At 35.1% G+C, this 24,838-nt stretch overlaps 1 protein-coding gene across 3 annotated transcripts in view; it reads left to right on the top strand.

Moving 5' to 3' along the window:
* The window catches only part of NALCN (sodium leak channel, non-selective), a 407,611-nt gene that overhangs the window by 204,044 nt on the left and 178,729 nt on the right, over positions 1 to 24,838 (top strand). For all 3 annotated transcript variants that reach the window (XM_054574357.1, XM_054574356.1, XM_054574358.1), the window contains exon 13: positions 2,049 to 2,240. In XM_054574357.1, the coding sequence (XP_054430332.1) occupies positions 2,049 to 2,240 (192 nt within the window). The remainder of the gene's footprint in view (positions 1 to 2,048; positions 2,241 to 24,838) is intronic.

Genomic DNA, 24,838 nt, shown 5'->3' with positions numbered 1-24,838 from the left:
TGTGATACAATGCTTAATTTGAACATAATTTCTTATAATTTTTCTTAAGTATTGTGCTAAGGATTTTACATTAGCAAGAAGTAAATATACATTTTCTCAACTTCTTTAAATCTTTGTCTATTTGTTTACTAGACATGTGGCTAGAAATCATGCCATTTGTGTTCTTCAGATAATAGAAATAATAAGGTTAGCATCAGTATTTTCTGTTAATGCAAAGTTTAGGGCCTAAATGTAGCTTTCAGTGTGGCAAAATTCAGAGGCTAAAATGGAATTATGGGTACTCAGTCTATTTTTTTGCTCACTTTCTGTGTTGGTTTCATTCTTAAGCTGATATTCTGCATGCGGGGGAAAAGATGGCTCCTAGAGGCCTGAGGCTTTTGTGGTTCTTAGAGTAATGACAATTGGGAATGAAAAAAGGGAACATCTCTAATGGGTCCAACAAATGTTCTGATGATTTAAGTAGTAGTGAATACTCTGGCTAGGCCTGGATTGTGGGGATATGGAAGTTCCCTTGGACCTTATGGACCAAGAGTGGAGTAGTCATGATTTGTCAAAAGAAAATCAGGAGGGGTAGGAAGCTAGTGTCACTGGAATGGGAAGTCCAAACATGTTTTATTTTGTTTGTGTAAAAATTAAAATATAGGTTTTTAAAGCATTTCCTGTTTCTCACTGTATTTTAAATAAACCATTAATCATTCTCTGAGGAAGACTTAACAAACAAGCTTTTACTGATATCAAATCATCTTGGACTACCATCCTACTTACCATATTTTATTTATGCCAAGGCAACAATTTCCTTATTTTAACCTCTATATTTGGTATCTGTCTTATAATCATTGGTATATTATACTTTAATTGACAACAGTTTTTTATTTTTCAGAGGTACATAAAAAATTTATGACATCTTAGACTAGATTAAAATGCTACTTTCCAATATTTTATACTTCAACTTCTAATTATATTCTAATTTATATTTTTAATGTTATAGATATGCTCTAAAGAATCTTGTCTTTGTTTTAACACCCTTTGTAATAGTAGCCATTGAATATAATTGCCTAACACAATGTTTGGCACATGGTAATCAATCAGTATATGTTAAATAAGTGAGAAAATTAATGTATTACTTAGTTATGGGGGATAGACATATGTACATTTAGATAACAAGCTAAATAAGTAAAGTGGAGATCTAAAAATACAAGGTTTACATAAGATAAAAGTGCGTTTCTTTCCAGTAGCAAGGAGATGGCTCTGCTCCATAGGGTCATTCAGGAAGTCAGTCTTTTGTGTCAGATTGAATCTGTCACCTTCTATTTAAGGCTTGTATTTTTGGTCTGAAGGGGATACTCCAATTGTTTCCATTTCCCAGCCAAAGAAAAGTATAAAAAGAATATCCAGATCAGGTTTATTTAATTTGATGTGCTGAAAGTTGCAAAAATCAATTCCTTTCACATTCAACAGTTAACCTAGTCCACTGGCCATATCTAGCTATATACGTGAGGCTGAAAAATGTAGTCTGTAGCCCTAGGTAGCTACTTGCTAGGATAAAATTCAAAAAGTTCTATTATTGAAAAGATAGAAGGAATGGATATTAGGGTAGCAGTCTCAGCCATAAGTAAAAGGTCCATGTTAGAATGTTTTTTAAAAACATCTCATGAATGTGCAATAACACCTAGGCAGTTTTATTTTATGAGACAATGAGTATTGCTACTATTGAACTAAATGTTTTCTTCAATATTTGAACATTAGAAAAATATCAGTTTTATTTCAGTAGCTCGTATTAGTAATACCATTTTGTGTTATACGTTAAAACACTTAGTTGTCACCATTTTCCTTCATTCATTCGGGATTTATTGAGTTCTTGCTATAGAACAGACAGTGAGCTATATTGATATCTTAGTTGTTACATTGTGACTTTTCATCTCTACGTGATCAAATGGAAAAGTGCAATTTAATAAAGTGCTATGAAAAAATAAGATTTTTGTATGAGCTTATTTAACATTTAGGGTAAATAAATGATTAAATGTGTACATTTTTCTTTCCTAAAATAGGTGCTTCGGGTGGTTCGGCTTATTAAGATTTCACCTGCATTAGAAGACTTTGTGTACAAGATATTTGGTCCTGGAAAAAAGCTTGGGAGTTTGGTTGTATTTACTGCCAGCCTCTTGATTGTTATGTCAGCAATTAGTTTACAGATGTTCTGCTTTGTCGAAGAACTGGACAGATTTACAACATTTCCAAGGGTAAGAAAAAAAATGCAATTGAATTCATTATTCTTATTTTAGTAATAATGATTAACATCAAAGTAATTTTACTTTAACAGTGGTTCAAAAATATCATATTTTTGATAATGGAGTAACTACTAAATATCATAATTTTGATATTGAAAATGGTCTTTTCTTTAGTGTTGCAGGTATTTGAGAACATTTTCAGATTATGTGTTAATTCTAAAACTCTGGAAATAATCGAATAGAATGAGATGCTGAAACCAGTAAAGATTGAACATTGGGTTCTTAACAGCTGTAAATGAAAATATATTAGAAATATAAAGTAAAGTTTGCACTTTTATGTTCATTAGAGTTAACATTTTAAAATCTGTTTTACACTTCATACACTTTTTTCAGATATAATCTGGAAGGATACTTTTGATTTTAAAACTCATAAACTCTTCTAAAGATTTGAAATGTCTTTAGATTATCAAGTATATTCCTCAGCATTGTCATGAGATTTCACTTAGGGTAAAAAGGAAGTTAAAAATCAGTCAATCCACAAGCAGAACTCTTGCAGAAGGTTGAGCCCCTAACCAGAGGGATCCTGAAATTTAGCTCCATGTAGATTTAGAAACGTTAAAGGTTTAATGACCAAGATAAAAAAAATGTATATATCTTCACCATAAACTGACATAGTAAGGCTTGTTATATAGGAAATATAATTTTGGTATAAAAGTAACATTTTTTAAAAAAACTAAACTTTGAAGGCAAAAATGTCTGTAGTCTTTAATAGATAGACTAAATTACCCTGGGTTATTTTATTTTTTTATCTTATGCTGAATTTGTTACTCATTGCCAAGCATTTGTTAAGTGCCTATGAAGAGCCAGGCAATTTTGGTGATCCTGGGATATAAATACAACTAAGTCTTCAGTCCTCAAGAAATTCTTGGTTGAGTGGAGTAATTAGTAAATAAACATAAAGAGTTAATAAAGGCAAGGTGGGATACCCAGAGGTAAGATCTATAACCAGGAATGGAGAAATCCAATAAGTTTCTTGGAATAGGAGGTTACTGAAGACCAATTAGATGTAGCCAATTGAAGTATAAGAGTGTGGTGTTCCCAGTTATGGGGACAGCATGTTGTAAAGGTTGGGGGTGAGCCATTTCTTTTTCAGAACTTAAAGGAGAAAGAACAGTTAATGGCAAGAGAAGGAGATAAGGCCAAGAATTTTTTAATGAAATACAGTGTAATCATGTTTAAGTGATGATGAGAGAGAACAAGTAGAGATCAAGTTAAGATGTATGAGATGAAGAGGACCAAAACAAAAGGTTCCTGAAGGTTGCATGCAGAGCACTGATACCGAGGTGAGATTGGTCTCAGACAGGTGGTGAGCTGTCAGGTGTTGAGGTGTTATGTAGAGCAACAATCCAACCAAAAGTCACAATGAGCTTTTGTTCACTTCCTGCCACAGTGCAAGCGACAGGCAAAAATAGCTGCTGGCTCTTCAACCTTCCATTGTCCCCTGAACAGCTCTGGGTAAGGGTCAGGTGGATCAGCAGAGACATGGTGGGGAAGGAAATAACTTTGTGTGCAAAGCCTTGTCATTGTCTATGGTCTGGCTACACAGGATGCCTGGAGCCATCAGCCAGGTCAGTTCTTTCTCCAGAGATGAGGGATTCAAGCAAAGATGGCAATGATGTCCATGTTTGTCTCTTAGTCTACCTGTCATTGGGCAAATACAAGTTGTACACCACAGTAACACTGCGACTGTTATTATCACAGTCCATCTCTCAGGAGTTTAATTCAGCAGTGTTGAAGGCATATTTTAAAAAAGTCCCTTAGTGCCAGCCATTTTTGTAGGCATGTGACATACTAAAAGGAAAACAACTTTCAGTTCCCTTCTTTATTTACACTGTCTTGTCTTAATTTATATCTTATCTTCATATTTAACCATTTCCTCTAATCTCATCTCACTGCTTTTATATCCTTTACCCAAAAACTCTTAAAGCCAGATTGGTTTTGGAGTATAAAATTATCCACAGATCATAAGGGTGATATCATCCTCTAAAGTTGTCTGAATCAGCATCCTATAATCAACACCTTATTATTTCTGTAGCAAAGCATCAACCTTCACACAAAGGATAAATAAAGATAATAAGTCAGCCTTAGGTTAGATCAAATTTTTACCCTTAAATGGGAAAGGAGAGGAGAGGAGAGGAGGGGAGGGGAGGGGAGGGGAGGGGAGAGGAGAGGAGAGGAAAAAGAAGGGAAGGAAGGAAGGAAAAGAAAGAAGGAAAGGAGGGAAGGAAAGAAGGAAGGAAGAGAAGGGAAGGGAAGACAAAGGAAGGGAAAGAAGGGGAAAGGGAAGGGAAGGGAAGGAAAAGAAAAAAAGTAAAGAAAAAGAATCTTTGAGTCATTTCAGAAATATTTGAATATTGGAGTTTTGAATAAGGGCCGTTGGCTAATGTGAAAAAGGCATTGCAATAAGACTCTGAACTTCTACAAATCCAGTTTCACATTACTGCTTCATCATTTTTTAGCTATGTGACACTGGACAAATCATTCTTTAAGCTGTTTTTTTTTCACATCTAAATTATAGATGAAAGTAGTATTTTTTCATAACATTATGTATATTGAATGAAAACACAGCAACCAACAAAACAACACAACTCTGGGCTTAGAAATAATTTAAAAAATTATATCCCAAGCTATGTATCTAAAGTTAGTATTTTAGTCTCTTTATAAGAAACAAGGCTACTTTAGAACTCTCCCTGATTTAGCCTTTTGGGATTTTCTCTATTTCCCAGCCATAATAGTAATCAAGTAGCATTACATTTTCATATCTCCAGTTATTCAGTTGTGTCTTTCTGACTGATTACTTTGACCATTTAATGAAAGTAGCCAGTGATTGCAGGGCTCCCTAATCAGTTTTTCAGCAGCTGACAGTGCTGACAGCCTAAACACATAAAGTGACGAGAAGCAGCTTTTTTTCTTGCACATGAACATAATTAAGAGTTAAGTACCAGAAAAAGTCTTACAAAATGTTAAAATTATTACAATTACAAAAGGTAGCCATTATTATTCCCAGTCAAATAAAGCACCATCAATTGGTGGTAATTGTCCGATAGGAAATCATCAGGATAGATGGTTGCAAATGCTTCCTAGCCAATGCTAGGGATTTTTGTTTAGACACTCCCTGGTCTGTGGATCTTACTCCCTTGCCTTCGCCTGCGACATCTCCTTCTTTATCTAGTGGTTGGTAGTTGAGGTAGGTTGGTTAATTATAGTATGCACCAAAGCACAGCACATTAGAAGAAACAATTTTCTGTAAGAAAAATCACATGATACTTCCAAATGTAGGCTAGGAACTTTAAAAATCAGCAATTGTTTATATTATCTTTACTTGGGTGCAGGATATCATGGAGGCTGACTGCCACCAGCACACATAGAGCTACGGGATGCCGGAGAATAAACAGTGAGAGCACTTGGGAGACTCTGAGAGAGAACCAGCGATTAAGAAAGAGTCCAGCAGTGCAGGGCAAACCTGATTTAGCAAAGGGGACTCAGTGTTTGTGCCTGGGAAAATAATTTTTCTCTGTCTGTCTCTCAAATCTGATCTTGACCCATACATCCAGATGGCATACTCTCTCTAGGAAATAGAACTAGATGTCAAATAAAACACAAGTTTGATTGGACCTTATCGTATCTTGGGCCCCAGTAATCTGCCATTAAATCCTTCTAAGAGGACACGGCATGGACATATACAGGTGATTTCTCCATCCAAACTTCCAAAGGAGAATCCTAGAGGGGCAAGGGATGAGGAGAGAAAAAGCAGCCCAGACACACTAAGTGATAGTCCAGCACATTAACCCTCTAATAGAACTCAACCCACATTGAAATACCTCAGGTACTTCCAGAAATACCGGAAGGTGAAGGGGGTGAAGGGGGTCCTAAAGAGATCTCTCACTTGAATTGAAGGGGGCACTTCAATCCATTTTCCATGTGGAGTAAAGATAATCTTTCTACCATGTAGATTGTCTCATCACACAGTCCTGTTTAAAATGTTTCAAGGTTCTCCTTTCACTCAAGATAACAAATCTTTTAATATGGCTTTCAATCTCTTTTCATCTCTGGTCCTATTTACCTCTTCAGGCTCATATTTCAGGACTTCCTCCACTACAACTTTTCAAGGCAGAGATGGTGTCTACCTTGCTCATTAAATCCTCCCTGCTTAGCACAATACTTGCCACAGGGTAGCTAAAGATAAGATTTTGAATGAAGAATGAATAATAAGACTGGACCAAAACAAATGTATATATTCTATTCTTGCTCTAACAGGCCAACAAGCCAGGTTCTTACTGCCACTGTTGTCCAGTTCTCCAGGAACCCCCATTAGCTTCATTACTTCTCTCACCTTTTATCCCACCTGAAATATCTACATTATTCTGTAAGAATACTTTGGCTGTGAGTAACAGGAATATTGACTCTAACTGATTTAATTAGGAAATTTACCTCACAGAATTCCAGACATTAGATAGACTTCAGGAAACAAGGGCTCTGGATCATTCACTGAAATTCTCTCAGGTGTTGTTATAGGTTGAATTATATATAAGATATATTGAAGATATATTGAAGACCAAATCCCCAGGACCCCAAAATGGGACTTTATTTAGAAATAGAGGACATGAAATTAAGGGCATGAGGATGAGCCCTAATCCAATATGACTGATAATCTATAAAAAGAAGAGATTTGGACACAGACACAGGCATTCACAGAGGGAAGATCATATGAAAACGCACATGGAGAAGATGGTCATGTGATTGGAGTGGCATCTACAAGTCAAGGATGTTCAAGGATTGCTGGCCAATACCCAGAGCTAGCAGAGGCAAGGAGAATCCTTTAGAGGCATCCTGGTCCTGCCAACACCTTGACTTCAGACTGATAGCCTCCAAAACTGTGGAATAATAAATTTCCATTGTTTTAAGTTACCTAGCTTTTGGTACTTAGTTACAGCAGCCCTAGCAAACTAATGCAGTTGCCTTCTCCATATACTGTCTTCATATTAACAAAATGGATAGAATATTTCCAGGCTTCATGAAAAAATATAGAGGAAAAAGAGGGTCATCTCTGCCTGGGTCTCCTTGGAAGCAAGAACACCTTTTGCAGTACCATCCCTTCTTCTCTCAACAAAGTTGCACTCATCTCTTACTGGACAGATTAGGTAACTTTGTCATTCCTTAATGAATCATTGGCAGTATGGCTGGTATCAAAATAATGGGCTTAGATTAACCATATGGGAAGAGATTTACATTTTGAAGACAACCACAAAACCCACTAAAATGGTCAGGCCTAAGACCTGAATAAGATTTCTCACTTTTGTCTGTATGACAAAGCTTTTGTATGTCCAGTGCAAATAGGTTGTGTAAATAGACATGGTAAGAAGAATGGCTGGTGTTTAATTTGTTTCACCAGAAGCATCAGCTCCTGGGCCGCAGGTTGTTCCTAAAATGCCCAAATAGTACCTGCAGAGCAGCCAGCGTAGGGCCCAGCATAGTCGATTCCTGCTTTGCCTCTGTTTTGGTAGTTGTCACTTTCTGTCACAAACTATTGACAGTTATGTACAGATCTTAATGCCTCTACTAACCTACAAGTATCTTGAGGTTGGCTGCACTGCACCCTCCTCTCCTGACACCTCACAAATTGCTTAATACTTTGCAGAGGGATCTGTGGCACCAGGAAGGACATTCACGGCAGAATGGAGAAAGGGTGCTTGAAATTTTTCAGTGGAAAAAAAGGACCTATTGATAAAAGCAACCTTGTCATCTCAAGCCAATAACTTTCTCATCTAATTTGGACCAAACAAACACACTTCTAAGTAGAATTAACGAGGAAGAGCAAGTCCTGCTGAGAGGCAATATCCTGCAATTCCTGTTTTGTTGGGACTAATAGGTTGTTTTAAAAAAAATTCAGATTAATTTTTCATAATGGAACAGCCCATACAGGTTATAAAACTCTTTCAAGTTAGGCAAGAGCCACCACTTTTTCTGTAACAAAGACAAAAACTACGTGTTTCCCAGAGTTGCCTGACAAAAGCTCATACATGCAGTTTCACTAAGGTTTTGTTCAGTTTATGCCACACTAACTGTATAAATCAAGTGGACTCTGCATTACTAAAATGAATGTAGTAAAAATCCACTGTACATCTTTAACCAGCACAGTATCTTCATTTCTTTCAATTTTCTACTAAAAGAATAATGATCAGACCTCATTTGTTTTGCAGTCCCACAGAGAGGGATCATTTTAAATAATAAATAATACAATACCCTCCATAACATGAGATACTTGAGTTTTAATATTATTTATTTGGTATGTTTTCTTAATTTGCATTCTTTGAATGCTAATTACTTGCTCAATTGACTTTTCATTTATAAAAGCATGTCCAAAACAATTGTGTAGTTTAAGCAGTAAATGCTATAAAATACTTAATTATAAATGAATTTCCCTATTTGTTTTCCCCACCAAAATGGCTAATCATGCTTTTAGCTGTGCTGAAAGAATTCTTGAGAAATTTAAAGAAACCACATGCTCCTTAATTTTTTCATTGTTTGCCACATGTTAGAGTTTGAGTATATTTTTAATGAATTCAAGGTTAATATTATTCTCATAAGTATGATTACTTCAATTAAATTGCTAAAATCTTTATTAACTTTTGCCTTATTTTTCTGTCTTTTATATATTTTTAATTTCTTTCATGAAATATTTCATACATGCAAAGAGACATCACAAATAATAAAATATATTCTTTGGTTTAACAAACACATTGGCAGTGGATCAGGAGTCCCTGAGTGCCCCACCCTCATCAGTCTTCTCCCTTCCCAAAGAAAACCACTGTTCTGAATTTAATATTTATGTTCTTAGTACATTCCTTTAAGGTTTTAGTGAATACATAAGCATCAACTGAAAAATCACATCTTTTTGCATAATTTAAACCTGTCTTATATGGTTTTGTACTGCAGTTTCTTCTACTAATAACATTTTTTTTGCTCAACCCAATGCTTGTGAGATTTGTCAATATGAGTACATGTACCTATATTTTATTTAGTTTTCTTGTGGTATAATATGCAGCTATATATTATATATGATGCATTATTTATATAAAAACTGCACAATTATATTTCAGCTCTCCAGTGTAGAAGACAAATTCTAAGTTGGGCCTTCAAGATATCTGTCTCGCTGCATAATTCCTTCTCCTTGGGTTTAGGAAGGAATTGGGAATGTGACTGGATTTCACTCCTCTGAATAGGTTGCTAATCACTTAATTTGGAGTTAATAAAAAAGGGAGATCATTTTGAGTGGGCCAGACTTGATCAGAGGGCATGGTCCCTTCCTGAGAGATTTAAAAGCAAGAGTTTCCTGTTGGCTCTGAAGAAGTAAGCTCTCATTTTGAAGGGCCATGTGGTTAAGACCTGAGGGTAACACTTAGGGACTGTGAGCAGTCCCCAGGGAACTGCAATCAGGAGAGCAGGACTCTCAGTCCTACAACCACAGGAACTAAAATCTGATAACAACTTAAATGAGGGGAGAAGGAGACCCCAAGCTTCTCATGAGACCACAGCCTAGCCTACTCCTTGATTTCAGCCTATAGATCCTGAACAGAGAACCTAACAATATCGTACCCACACCTCTGACCCATAGAAACTGAAATGACAAGTTAGCATTGTTCAAAGCTGCTTTGTGATAATTTGTAACACAAATATAGAAAAATATTGCATGCAGGGTTTGAATGTCTGTTTTTACTGTATTTTCACTCCAAATAGCGCTGCTCTGAACATTGAACATTAACTTGTGCACATGTGAAAGTTTTGTACTTATGAACAATTCTTTAAGTATATATATAGAGAGAGAAATAGAATTGCTATTTGTAAGTCTTACAATAAAGATATCTTCAACTTCAATTGATACTGGCAAATTTGCATTCCAAAGTACTTTTACCAGTTTGTTTGCTGACCCCAACATATGAAAATGTTCTGTACTCCACAACTTATCAATACTTGGTTCTGTCAGGCTGTGTATTACTTTTAACATTTAGCTCTTCATTTAACCTTAACTGATTTTTGTGGCTGTTGTGATAGAGAACCATCTTCTTTTATTTCTGTTTGGATAACCCATTGCCAAGGTGCCACTATTGACTAGTCTATCTATCCCCCTCAGTTCTGCAGGGCCAGCTGCAATATGACTCCATACTTGTGTGCCCAGGTCAAAACACACAAGTTCCCTTTTCATTTCCTTTTGCCATTGAATTTTTTTTCTGGTCAACCTCCAAGGAAGCCCAAGAAGTACCCAGTTTTACTCAAATATCTCAGTTAGCCAACTCTATCTTTCAAGACTTTGCCCCTTTGTGCCTGATGCCACATTAAATACCAGTCTAGCAGAGATCATAAATCATCTAAGATTGCTTTCTCTTGACTCGGGCTACTTAGTGTTTGATCGTGGCATTTCCATTACTTCCTTGTGATCTTAACTAGGCCTTTAAAAGAATATCTGTTGCATTTTATACAGAATTTCTTGGGGTTTATAATTTTATCATATATGATGAGACTCTGAGGTTCACTAATAAATTTTTGAGAAGGAAAAAAGCACTCTTATGACTATCTTTCAGATGGGTGGATTGATTTTTTTTAATAGGCGCAGTCTGAAGCCAGCCAAGCCCATCTGCCTTCATCTTCTGCAGCCTCACATTTCTTTGCATTTGTTAGCCTTATAGATAGTCTCCTCTTGATTCTCACATCCTCACATTTACACTTCCTTAATCTGCTACACCATTGAAATATATTTTTCACAAAATATTGAATACATATATTCACAATAAAGACTAAATAAAGCATGTATCTGTTTCATTGTTTGTAATTCAGTAAACATTCTCTGTGGGATGAAGCCATAAGATATACACACATCAACAAATGCACTGTCTTCTTCAACTTATACTATAGTTGAGAATATAAGGAAGAAGTTAATTTATCCTGTAGAAGATCTAAGAAAGAGCTCAAATAAGCCAAAAGATGAAATACGGTATCAAAGATATCCTGGAGAGTACTTAAAAGTTATGGGAACCTCTCTGTGTTAGGCACTCTGTTTTCAAATATCATTTCATTTTAATAAAAGGAAGAGATTACTTCCAGGGAAGGAGGTCTGCAAAGCTTTATGAGGAGTTTTCTTTAGGGGTATATATAATTGCAATAAGTAAGGATGTGAGTAATGGCATTAAATGAGAGCATTCCATATAGGGAACATGGAAGAGTAAATCAGAGATATAGGAAATCACAGGGCATGGGAGGACATATGACAAAGGAATTGTAATGTCTGTTCGGGGCCAAATGATAGAGTGTCTCCAGAGGCTGTAATTGTGACACAGAGAGCCATTGAAGGTTTTTACTCTTTCTAATTTTTTTTCCTTAAGAATATCAAAAGAGCTATTTTGAGGAAGGTCACACTGAAAGAAATATTTCTCTGAGGAGGTATTTTCATTAAACAGTATTTATTTTTGTTGACCAAAGACAAAAATTTATGATCATTTGAGGAATCTGGGGCATCTTTAGGGCAAGAGGAGAAGTAATTTTTTTTTTTCTCTGTGGCCATTCCTGTGTCAAATTTTTCAGGTTTTCTTAAAGTCAGTTCTATCTAAGGCTTTGGACCAAATTGTCATCCATGCCTAGATATAGCTCTGCAATAAATAAATCTATCAATTTGCTTTAAATTTTCAAGTTATGTAATGATATAACTTGATATAACCATCTCCCTCCAAAAAAGCTGTAAAATTACATTTGTTTTCTTTCTGCTGTAATATCAGATATTTTTTTTTCTTATTTAAATTTATGTTTGAGGTGATTCATCAGTAGCATGGTGGTAAAATATTATACTGTGCACTTTATCTTAAAGGATGATTTTAATGCAATGTGAATCACACAGAGATGGCCATCTTTTCCTGTTACTGTATTTTGATATCATTGGATAACAGACCTGCAATTATTGGAATTATTACCTTCTTTAAACAAAGCATCTTCATATTTGAATCCCAGACATGCACTCTTTTGGGGAGGATGCTTTTTGCACCTCATCAAAGTATTTTGGTAGTTTTCTACCAGCTATCTTTTTGTAGTTTTCCAACTAGTAACTGCCACATTCCAAAATTATTTTAATAATCAACCTTCTCCATTGCACCAACTTCAAAAACAAATGAGAGATGTTAATAAGTACTATTTGTCTCAGGCAGTTCAAATGAACTTCTTTGTATCTGTTTTCACTAATTCAAAGGTGGCAGTATGGGAGGGAGCCAAAAACCCAGAATTTATTTATTAAAAAATTGTGTATTTGTTCTTACATGTTTAAACTTCAGTCACCTTCAAAGTACTCTCCACTTAATGCAATACACCTAGTGATACTTTTTTTCCATTGCTGAAGAGGTTTTGATGCCTTTTAGTGCTTCTGCTGTTTTTTGTTTCACCTCTCCACATCAGCAAAACACTTTCCTTTGAGGGTTTTTTTCACCCAGGAAAACAAAACAAAAAAAAAGTATTTTAGGGTGAGATCAGATGAATAGGGATGGTGGGGCATGAGGGTCGTGTTGCCTTTGTTAAAAAGCTGTGGAACACTCAGCATGGTGAGGGCAAGTGTGCTAGGAAATCACCCATCATGAAATGAGCAGGTGGGTTGAAAGAATCTTCAAAGAAAACATTTGTTGAAGCTGAACACAGCCTCTCACAACAAAGCCAGTTGGTGCACTGATACAGATGGGTTCCTAGAATACTTACTTAACAGGAGAAGTCTGTACTACAAGGGACCTACCCCCCAGAAGATAATTCTGTTTTTGGGGGGGTCCCTCTTGCAATATTAAATATTTTCTTGAGTCTTGGTTACAAAAAAATACAGTCTATAGCCAGACATTTTTGACTATTCTCTCATGGCTCTATACTATTCCTCATCAATAAAAACAGAATAATCATACTTCTTCTAGAGGGTTATTGTAAGGGTTAAAGGAAACAAAATATACAAACAAGTTAACAAGGTACCTTCAATGTAACAAGCAATCAACAAATAGTAACAGCTAGTATTGTTCTTAAATGGTATGCAGTACAACTTAGCATGACACACTAGATTCATACCAATAAGAGAGCCCAAAAAAAGGGTCCCTCAGTAAATTATTGGAGCATTAACTCAACAGTAAGTACTCAGTTTTCTGTATTGTATGGAAAGTTTAAAATTAGGCCCCGGTTCCAATTTAGAATATTCATTTGTTAGTCCTTTGCAACTTTCCACAAAAATGTAAGAAGTAAAACATTATATTACAGAGAACAAAGACCAACTGCCAAATTACAGCCAGAATCTAAAATAGCTTATATTAACCATTTCATATGTGGGACTAAACACTGGGCCATTTAATGAGTGATGTGTAGATTTATTCTTTCCTCACTGCCAACCCTTTGGGCATAACAAGTCAGAGTCTCAATGAACCATGACTGAGCTGCCTATCTCTCCAGAGGGCTCTCTCTAGCTTCTCAAACATCTTCTCTATAAATCAATTTTAAAACCTGGATTTCCAGGAAACATGATGGGATAAAGTATATGTGTGCATGTAAGTAGGCAGACACAGGGGAAGAGGCCAGGGGAGGTATATTGGGCAAATGGAAGTAAATAGGTGCATGCTATTATAATCTTGAATTGTCCAATACAAAAGAGGGAAAACAGTACAGGCAGGAACTAGTTTGTTATAGAAAGAACCTTGGTAGTTATCTCAGATCTAGGTCTGTGTATAGCTTTTATTGTTTTAGTTTTTCATATGCCTTTAATTCAATTCATAGTTCCATGAGAAAGGCAGTGGACAAAGAACAAAAAGTCCACCTCAATCTAACAGAAATGTTATGGATATATTTCTGTAAGAAAAACTCTAGAATGTTGACAATAAAGTATGCATATTAATATGAATGACCAAAAGAGAATGTCACAGTGTAGATGAATGTCACATTTCTTATTTTTTTTTGATAAGACACTTTATTTCAAGTTGAGCAAAAAGAAGAAATAAAGTAAATAGGGGGATTAGGAAATGGCAAAATTAAAGAAAGGGGATATTATCTTGGAGTATGAGGAAGAGTGTATTACTGTGTTGCTCCACAAAATAAAAATTATTTAAGTTGTCTAAATTCAGCAATAAATGAAAAGAAATGTAGATTATATTTTACCTTATCCCAAAAGAATATAATGTATTCAAAAAAGATTATAGCCTGTGAAGTATATTTAAGCAAAATTTAAAAGAATGAATCTAAAAGGAAAACAATCAAAATTTACAATGGAAGCAAAAACGAGACACAAAATGCGAAAACGCACCATGAGGACATCCATGTTTTTTGGAGTTCAGGCGCAAGTGTAACTAATTTTTCCAGCAAATATACACTTACATAGGTAGATAAACAGTGATTATTAGGTAAAAACCTAGTTCCTAGAGGAGTGTAAGTACTGTTATTCCTGATTAAATCTAGAAAGACATTCCTGAAATCATTATATTTATAGTAATAATTATTGTATATGAGCACTTTTTACATGTGAGGCCCTTATAACAAAAACTTTTCACCCTGGCTGATGTGGCTCAGTGGATTGAACACCGGCCTGTGAACCAAAGGGTTGCCAGTTCAATTCCCAGGCAGGGCACATGCCTGGGTTTTAGGCAAGGTCCCCAGCAGGGGGTGTGCAAGAAGCAACCCCGCATTGATGTTTTCTCCCTCTCTTCCCCTCTCTCTAAAAATAAATAAATAATATCTTTTTAAAAAGAACTTTTCATAGATATATATGAAGAGAGAAAGAGGCATGTATGTCCCCATTTGTACATAGATATCCACATATATCTAATGTAATCTCCAAAACAACTGTAGAAAATACATTCCCCAAATTCTACATATTATTTTAAAAGGAGGGGGTGGATCTGACAGGGGAAAGTAATGGGGACAACTGTAATTGAACAAAAATAAAAGCAGCAGTGAGGAGTATCATCAAAAACTAGAGAGAACTAACAAGAAAATGTAGTCTATTAATTAAAAGAGTATGATTTAGGAATAAAAATACAAACAAATGGGCAAACTTACATATTCTTTCTTAAAAAATGATAAGGAAAGTATCACAATAATTGTTTAAAAGACTAATTATTATTAAACAAGTAACGTTGGGATACCATAGCCCCTCATATTATGCTCCAAAATACCTTTCTGATGAATTAAAGCAAGGACATTTGAATATGAAAATTTAGAAAGCAGAAAAAAAGTATCATCTTTGCTGGTCACAGACTTTCTAGGCCTGAAAGAAAGATACGTATGAATTTTCAAACAAGCAAAAAATAACTGTCATAAATAATCTTTAAAAGCAAAAGATGAAGGTAAACCTCTAATTTTCAATGCATGACAATTATAAAAAGAACAAGGTTTGTTCACTATACATTTTTTTTAGTGGTGCTGTTGGTATTGATGATGCACACTGCTGGCAGGAAACTCTTGCATGTATTGCACATGGCAGTGAAACTTTGTGGAACATTACTGTGAATCAGCTTTTCATATTATATCAAGACACTAAAAAGCACTTTTACTCTTTGACCCAATAATTGCATTTATAAAAATTTACTCCAAGAAATTATCCATAAATTCAAAGATTGATCTTCAAAAAATGTTCTTTGTAGCTTTCATTGCCACTGTGAAAATTTTGAAACAAATGTAATGATGGTGGGAAAATGGTGACAACCATACTTGAACAACAATAAAAGAACATAATGGAATGTTTAAGTAAATTTTAAATGTGTCATACAGTTATGAAAACTATATTTTTACAGAATAAATAATGAGTTCAGTCATGAGTGATATAAATGATGATGATAAAAAATTAAATAAGAAAACATAACATAGCACTATAGTTGTGCAACTGAATTTGATTTTGTTTCAAGTACACATACATATGACTAGAAAAAAACTGGTAGAATTTTAAAGTTCTGAGATAAACTTTCAAAATGATATACAACTTGTTTGAATTACAAGTAAATTATTTTATTCCTTATACCATTTGATATTTTCAAATTTTGTACAATAAATGGCTTCTTAGTTTAAAAAATGGAAATAGGTAAGTAGATGAAGGATTACATGAATAGATATAAAAACCTTAATTTATAATTACATATCAATAAGAAAAATATCTCATATATTTAAAATGGCAAGAACATGACAGGTAAAATTTTTAAAGGAAAAAAGTATATAGATATAGATTTATATAGATAGCATATATTATTAAATAAGTAACATACCTATAGGCCTATATAGATATATATATATACTCTTTACAGATATGCATGTTGTATAATAAGACTAATTTTAGTTTATGACTTGTAAAATGAGCTTTATATATTTATTTCTAAATATATATATTTATATATATATCAAATTTTCTTAGATGTTACAGTACTAAATAAGCACTATCAAAATCAAAGCAAGGCTTTGAAATTTATGTTTGTAATGGAAAAAAGCAGGCAATATAATTTTCAGGAAATATCTTTGTGAACTTAGTGAAATGAGAAACCAAAGCCAATTAAAGGAGGACAAACAATAAATAATTTCTAAAGTACAGTATTTTTAAAATGCAAAATATAAGCATTTCTTGACCAAAGCTGTTTTCTATTTGAAATCAAGGAGAGAACCTTGTTTTTTAGCATATTTATCCAAATGAATGGTAAGGAAATATGAAGTTTGTTATGTAGACTTTGCAGGATTTTAGTTACAGAAGTTTCTTCCAAAATCCTCAGTTTATTTAACAATAGGATATATATCTGTGTTTTCAGGAACTCTGTCTATCTTGTATATGTTACTAAATCTTTATTGCGCCAAAGTAACAACTTTCATCTACAATTTTATAGCACATATACTTGCCAATGAAACACATCATTTACATTATGAAAATTTAATTTGACTGACATTAGCAATATTGCTAATTAAGAAATAGGGCATAAATACTTCAAGAAACTTGGCAGTCTGTTCTATGAAGAAAATTAAATCAAAAGTCTTCTATTTGCACAAATCTACAGGTCTCATTTTCACAGCTGTTTGTCCTGTTAGCTAGATGGCTGCATTTCAATACTATTTTAACATAATTGGTGGGAAGTATACCTTTCAAATAAAAAGATCATGCTTTGCAAAGAATATTGTTAGGGGGAAAATATAAATTCATTCAGTTCATCTTGATATTTTTTCCTTAAAATTAATGTTTCTATTATAGGAACTTAAACATATCAGTCTTTATTAAAATTTATTCTGTAATTTTAGACTCCCATGAAAATGAAAAGGTTATGATTCATGATTTTGTCTACATTGTCATTTATGGTGTTATTGTTATACATAAAAGTTAACCAAAGAATAACTAACATTTAAAAGAAAAGAGACAATCAGAAACACCTACACACACATTTATAATTGGAAAACGATTCATTGGTTTTTGAAAATGAGCTTCTGCCATCTTTCCTTTTATTCTTGAAATTATATTTATGTGTAGACTCTACTACTTCAAGTAACTTTCTGCTGGAATAGGCCTAATGTTTTGATATCCACTTTGCTTCTAATTACGTTCAAGCTCATTTTGACATTTAAGGCCAATTACATTAGTCTAAATTCAGTAAGACTTTTCCATAAATTTGACCAATTAACAGGCTTTCTCCTCTCTCTTTTTTCTATTAATTTAAATGGGATGCTTAACAACAAGCATATTTTAGGGATTATGAATGCAAATAATGTGGATTTATTTTGTAAATAAAGCAAAGAACAGTTTGGCCTCTCTTGCCAAAATAAAAGGCAATTATGCAATTAATTGAAACCACCAGTTTCAAGATTTGTTTTTTTTTCCATCCATAAAGAATAAGGCACAGAATAATCATTTTACAGAGATTAATATTTTAAATAGTTCACTTATTAACTAAAAGGTAATTGATTTCAAAAGATCTCAAATTCCAGAGTTCACATACAGAAACATACATATGGCACTGAAAACTTTTCCATTTATTTTTTTTTCCTTTCGTTTGCTTTATTTTTTTAATTTAATTTTATTTTTTTCAAATACATTTGTCTCTGCCTACCCCCCACCACTTTCCCTTGCCCCCTCCCTCTTTCCCTCCCTCAGCTCTTCCCCTTTGGGAAAACTTTTCCATTTAAAAATCACTAATAACTAAACTCTCCAGAATAGGGACTTACAAAAAAATTCAGTCAGTGTTCCATTGTATTTAAGACTGCAGTATATGTAATGACTTAAAACAGATGCCCTAGCTGGTGTGGCTCAGTGGATTGAGTGCTGACCTGTGAACCAAAGGGTCGCTGGTTTGATTCTCAGTGTAAGACACATGCCTGGGTTGCAGGCCAGGTCCCCACCACACATTGATGTTTCTCTCCCTCTCTTCCTCCCTGCCTTCCCCTCTCTAAAAATAAATAAATAAAATCTTTAAAAAAGAGACAGAGCACAACACCTAATTTGCTTAGATCCCTATTTTCAGTCCACTTGCTAAACTCGTAATTTTTGCTATTTATTAAATAAATACTATGATAAATTGATAACACCAAAAGACACTATAAAAGCAATTTAAAGGATCTATTACTAATAAAACATTCACTGTAGCCTTTCTATAATTTTTAGAGTTAAGGTATAGTCTAGGAAAATGGACTGAAAAATATATCAAATAATAACAAAGTTTTTTAATTGGTTGCTAGTACTGATGAATAGATCACAGAATACTAGACAGTTATAACTAGGTTATCTCAGAAATTGTTCAGTTCAAAGATGAAATAAAATTATGCCATCAAAAACACTGTCACACTTTCAGTACTGGTGGGTGTGGCTCAATGGATTGCATGCCAGCCTACTGAGCACATGAGTGGGTTGTGAGAGGCAATCATACATTGATGTTTTTCTTCCTCTCTTTCTCCCTCCATTCCCCTCTCTCTAAAAATAAATGAATAAAATCTTTAATAAAAAACACCATCATACTTTCAAAATCATGTTTCTGAAGGAAATATATTCTTAATATGTAAATGTTTTATTCTATATATTTTTGTGTTTTATAAAAATTGAATCAAACTGTATTTGGCCTCAAAAGTTTTGTCATATAAAATATACAAGAATTCTGAAATAATAGAATTTGTTTTGCTTGGGGTTATATCATAGAGACAGATTTTTTAAATTATGAAAAATAGTTGTACAGTACTTTAATGTTTACAGGGTACTCATGCATACTTTATTTTGATTGTCAAAACAGTTTTCAGAGGGTGTTGATATGATCACATAATTGAGAAAGATTGGTGTCATCTTCATCAAAGACTGGTGTTCACCCAGAGCTAATAAACCAGTGATTTATTCCCAAACTCAACCTTGTGACTGAAGAACTGAAGCCTTTGTTCTTTGCCTCTCTGCCCTATGACACATAGAAGGTCACAGTCCCTATTCTCAGCCCATAACCCCTTCCTTAAACTGTAATCCCGTAGATGTTCCTCTGAAGAATGCCATTTCTTGAGAGTGAGGGCAAATAAGAGGAGGCCAAATTTTGAAAAGGTGAAGAAGTTTTGAAAAGCATGTGGCTGATAGAGCATTCACTGAAGAAAACAAGGGGGTTGCCTGGCAGTGCTGTGAAACTCCCTGGGAGGCTGTGGTGGAAAGGAGCCCATTTCCTTGTGGTAAAACTTTCTCCACAGTGAACCAGAGTGGGTAGGTGCAGCTATAGAGAATTAGATTCACCAAGGAGTTGGCTTTTTTTTCTATCAGACATATTTTATTCAAAGCTGAATGAAGATACATGTGCTAAATTCTATACTACTCCTCCAGTTCCAAGGACCCAAATCCCCTTTATTATAAAATCTTTTTAAGGAGTTGGCATTTTTTATGAGTTTGGCAAATAAGACAGAGAAATGGGGTTTAGAGGACTGAAAATAGGGTAATTGAATTGATGGACCATGGAAATACATTTAAACTGGAGAAGGAGGAATTTCAAGTGAAAAAATGGCTATTGTTGATGGCTTTAACATTACACTTCTGTGTTTTTACTCTAACTTTCAAATACACAGAATTTGTATTGTTATTTATAAACAGCTTGGCCACAATAAGTGGTGAATCATAGAGCTTTTATTTATTGTTGGTATTTAAATGCATTTAATGCCATTGTATTGGTTTTTCCCAACCCCTAATACTTCCTAAAAACTTGATCCTATCAGTCATGGTTTTGCCAACCAATTTACATTTTAGAAATTTAACTCCAACATTAGGTAAGTCCAATAATTTACTATATATATAAAAGTAATATTAAATATTGGAAAAGCTTTGAATTGATGAGTGTGTTTTAAATAAAAGGAATTATACAACAAAATATTAAAGAATTATGAGGTCAGTGAGTATTTTTCAGAAGATAAAACTCATCCACATACTATTGCCATTTATGTGGGGGGAAAGAAAGAAGGAGATTGAGCAGATAAATAATTAAAACAATTAAAACCAAGGGGCAAGATGGCAGAGGAGTGAATGGAAGTCACACTGACCTTCTCCCAGGACCAATCAGGAATTACAACTAAATTGTGGAGAAATCACCTGGAACAAACAACTGAACAATAATGAGAAAGGAACCTTATAACCTCAGACAGACAGAAGAATCAGCTTTAGCACAACCTGACTGGTAAGGAGTACAGTGGAGACTCAAGAAAGATGGCTGGATGCCCACAGGCAGCAGCACCAAAGGAATATTTAAAATGGTAGTTAGATTCCCCTCAGAAGACTGCGGTCTAAACCATAAGCAGGGATCCCCAGCCTATAGCACTAGAGCCCAAAAAGTACACAGATAACAACCAGCTGTGACAAGCAGCAGGATTGCTCTCTCCCAGACACGAGCAGATGGAGACACAAAGAGCCCTTTAAAGGGCCAATGTGTACATTTTTATTTGCAGCCATTTACCCTGGGCTCTGGCAAAGGCAGGGGCAGAATAGGTTAGAGAGGTCTGAAGAGAGACTGGGGACAACAGAGGAAAAGCAGGCAGGATCCCGGTGCTGAGTCATCCCCCATACAGCAGCAGCCATCCTGCTCAGACAGACCACCCCCCTCTAAGAAGCCTAAAGGGAAACAATAGCCCCAACCCCAGGAGGGATTCTGCCTTGCCTGTGGTGCCTAAACCTGACTGCTGAGTACAGAATGACTAGATTAACAACAGAAGGAGACAGCCACAGACAACAGATTCCTGGAAGTCTCAAACAGACTGCCTAAGGTCAGATGGGGTCAACATCTGACATCACCAGAGGTGGATCCAGAAAGAAAAAACAGCAGTAAATACTAGAGGTTATGGAGATGAAATCCACTGTGGTATTCTCCATGATTTATGATATTTTCTTTACTAGATAGCTTTATAATATTCATTTCAGGTCCATCAAGTTTGTGCATATTGTCAGTAGATTTTATCCTAATAGTTTATTTCTCTCCTTTCTTAGAATAGTATTAATCTCTTTATAGCCATATTAATACTGGTTCATTTGCAGTTGATACTGGGATTGCAGGTGGGGGTTATATTTGCAGATGTAGATCTGTTTCCTGGGCTTTGTGAATTTCTTCTGGCAGCACCTGCACAAAAACACACAAGATGTGTTTGGCATAATGACCCTCAGTCAACCAGCTGGAGGGAAGGGCCCACCAAAGAATGATCAAACAGCAAGCAAAACCTCATCACTGCCAGAGAGCCAACATAAACAGTGTAAAGGGATCCAAAGGGCAAGAAGTTCAGGAGATCAAGGAGACTGCACCACTGAATCTCTCAGCTCTCCTACATAGGAGTTCACACCACAAAGTCAGGGAGCCAAAACAGATCAATGTAAGAAAAAGAAGCAAGAAAAGAAGAGTCTCATGAATAATGGAAATACAATCAAAAGGTAAGGAAGAATCCCCAGAAAGAGTACTAAATGAAATAGAGGCATGTAAACTAGCAGATATTGAGTTCAAAACAATGGTAATTAGGAAGCTAAATGAACTCAGTGAGCTCAGAGAGAATTACAAAAAACTACAGGGAAATAATGAGAAACTTCCTGGAAACTATATCAGCATGAAAAAGGACATAGAAACTATCAACAAGAGCCCAGAGGAAATGAAGAATACAATTTCTGAGTTGAAGAACACAGTAGGAAGAAACAAAACCAAGCTAGATGAACCAGAGATTCCAATCAGTGAGCTGGAGGACAAAGTAGAAAAAGGCTCACAGAAAGAGCAAAAAAATGAAAAAAGACTCAAAAAGACTGAAGAGGCATTAAGGGAAATGCATGACAACATGAAACATAATAATATCTGTATAATAGGGATACCAGAAAGAGAGGAAGAAGATCAAGATAGAGAAAACATGTTTGAAAAGGTAATGATGGAAAACTTCCCTAATTGGAGGAGAGAAAATGTCACACAAGTCCAGGAAGCACAGAGGGTCCCATTCAAAAGAAACCCAATGAGGCTCACTCCAAGACACATCATCATTAAAATGACAAATATCAAAGACAAACAGAATCCTAAAAGAAACAAGGGAGAAAGAGGTGATAACATATAAGGGAGCCCCAATACAGCTAGCAACCGACTTAACAGAAACACTACAAGCCAGAAAGGAATGGCAAGCAATACTCCAAGTCATGAACAATAAAGACGTGCAGCCAAGACTGCGCTACCCAGGAAGGTTCTCAGTTTAAATGGAAGGCGAAATAAGGAATTTCCCAGACAAAGAAAGCTAAAAGAATACACCTCCACCAAACCAGCATTGCAAAATATGCTAAAGGGACTGCTTTAAGAAGAAGAAGAAAAAGAGTGAGAAAGGGAGGAACACAGGTACAAAAGGAAAAATGAATAACTACCTATCAATAATATCTTTACATGTAAATGGATTAAATGCTTCAATCAAGTGACAAAGGGTATCTAAATGGATAACAAAACATGACTCGCACATATGCTACCTACAAGAGACCCACGTTAGAACAAAGGACCTACACAGACTGAAAGTAAAGGGATGGAAAAAAATATTCCAAGCAATGGACAGGGAAAAAAAAGCTGGGCAATATTTATTTCAGACAAAATAGATTTCAAAACAAAGGCCATAAAAAGAGACTTAAATATAAGTCATGACACCATAAAAGTCCTAGAGGAGAACAGGCAGGAAACTCTCAGATATTCCATGATGCAATATTTTCAGTGATATGTCCTATAGAGCAAGGTACATAAAGGAAAGAATAAACAAATGGAACTTCATCAAAATAAGAAGCTTCTGTACAGCTAAAGAAAACATTGGCAAAATGAAAAGGGAACTAACTATCATCAAAAAAAATATATATATTTGCCAATGATATCTCAGACAAGAGTTTGGTCTCCAAAATATATAAAGAACTCATATGACTCCACTCCAGAAAAACAAGCAATCTAATGAAAAAATGGGAAAAAGACTTGAACAGACATGTCTCCAAGGAGGGCATACACAGGGCCCAGGGAAATATGAAAGAATTCTCAGCATCACTAGCCATCAAAAAGATGCAAATTAAAACCACAGTAAGATACCACTTCACACTGGTCAGAATAGCCATCATAAACAAATGAGCAAACAACAAGTGCTGGTGAAGTTGTGGAGAAAAGGGAACCCTAGTACACTGTTTTTGGGAATGGAGACTGGTGCAGCCACTGTGGAAAACAGTGTGGAATTTCCTCAAAAAGCTAGAAATGGAGCTGCCTTTTGACCTGGCTATTCCACTGCTGGGATTATACCCTAAGAATCCCAAAACACCAATTCAAAAGAACCTATGCATCCCAATGTTCATAGCAGCACAATTTGCAATAGCCAATTGTGGAAAGCAACCTAACTGCCCATCAGTAAATGAGTGGATCAAAAAACTAAGGTACATTTACACAATGGAATAGTACGCAGAAGAGAGAAAGAAGGAACTCCTACCCTTTGCAACAGCATGGATGGAACTAGAGAGTATAATGCTAAGCAAAATAAGCCAGGTGGTAAAAGACTAATACCCCTTTTAGAACCTAATCGACAAAACAAATAAACAAGAAAAATATAACCAGCAACATTGAAAGAAAAAAACAAATTGACAGTAACCACAGGCAGGGAGGGAGTGGGGTAACAGGGAAAAAAAGAGGAAGGGTCAAGTCAAGGAACATGTATAAAGGACCCATGGACAAAGCCAAAGTGGAGAAAGATTGAGGGAGGGAGGTGGGGGTAGCTGGGGCAGTGGAAAGTGGTGGGGGGAAAATGGAGACAAATGTACTTGAACAATAAGAACATTTTTTTTAAATGTAAGAGAAAGGGTGAGGAGGGGTCTAAAAAAATAAAAGTAAATATATATAATGAGAAATTATTGAATGATGTAACATTAATGATAACAGTAATACTGTACAAGTAGATTTAAAAAATAAAGCTTATGTTTGACTTAAAGAAAAAACATTTACATGTATTTTTTAATTAATTATTTTTTTCAAATACATTTGTCTCCGCCTTCCCCCTCCACTTTCCCCTTCCCCCTCCCCCACCCTCCCAATTTTTAACATATATTTTGTTGATTATGCTATTACAAT

This window comes from Pteronotus mesoamericanus, unplaced genomic scaffold, assembly GCF_021234165.1.
Source record: "Pteronotus mesoamericanus isolate MK-2021 breed Mesoamerican mustached bat unplaced genomic scaffold, CSHL_Meso_final contig_26, whole genome shotgun sequence".
NCBI lineage: Eukaryota > Metazoa > Chordata > Mammalia > Chiroptera > Mormoopidae > Pteronotus > Pteronotus mesoamericanus.
This window is presented reverse-complemented; position numbering and strand designations above follow the sequence as displayed.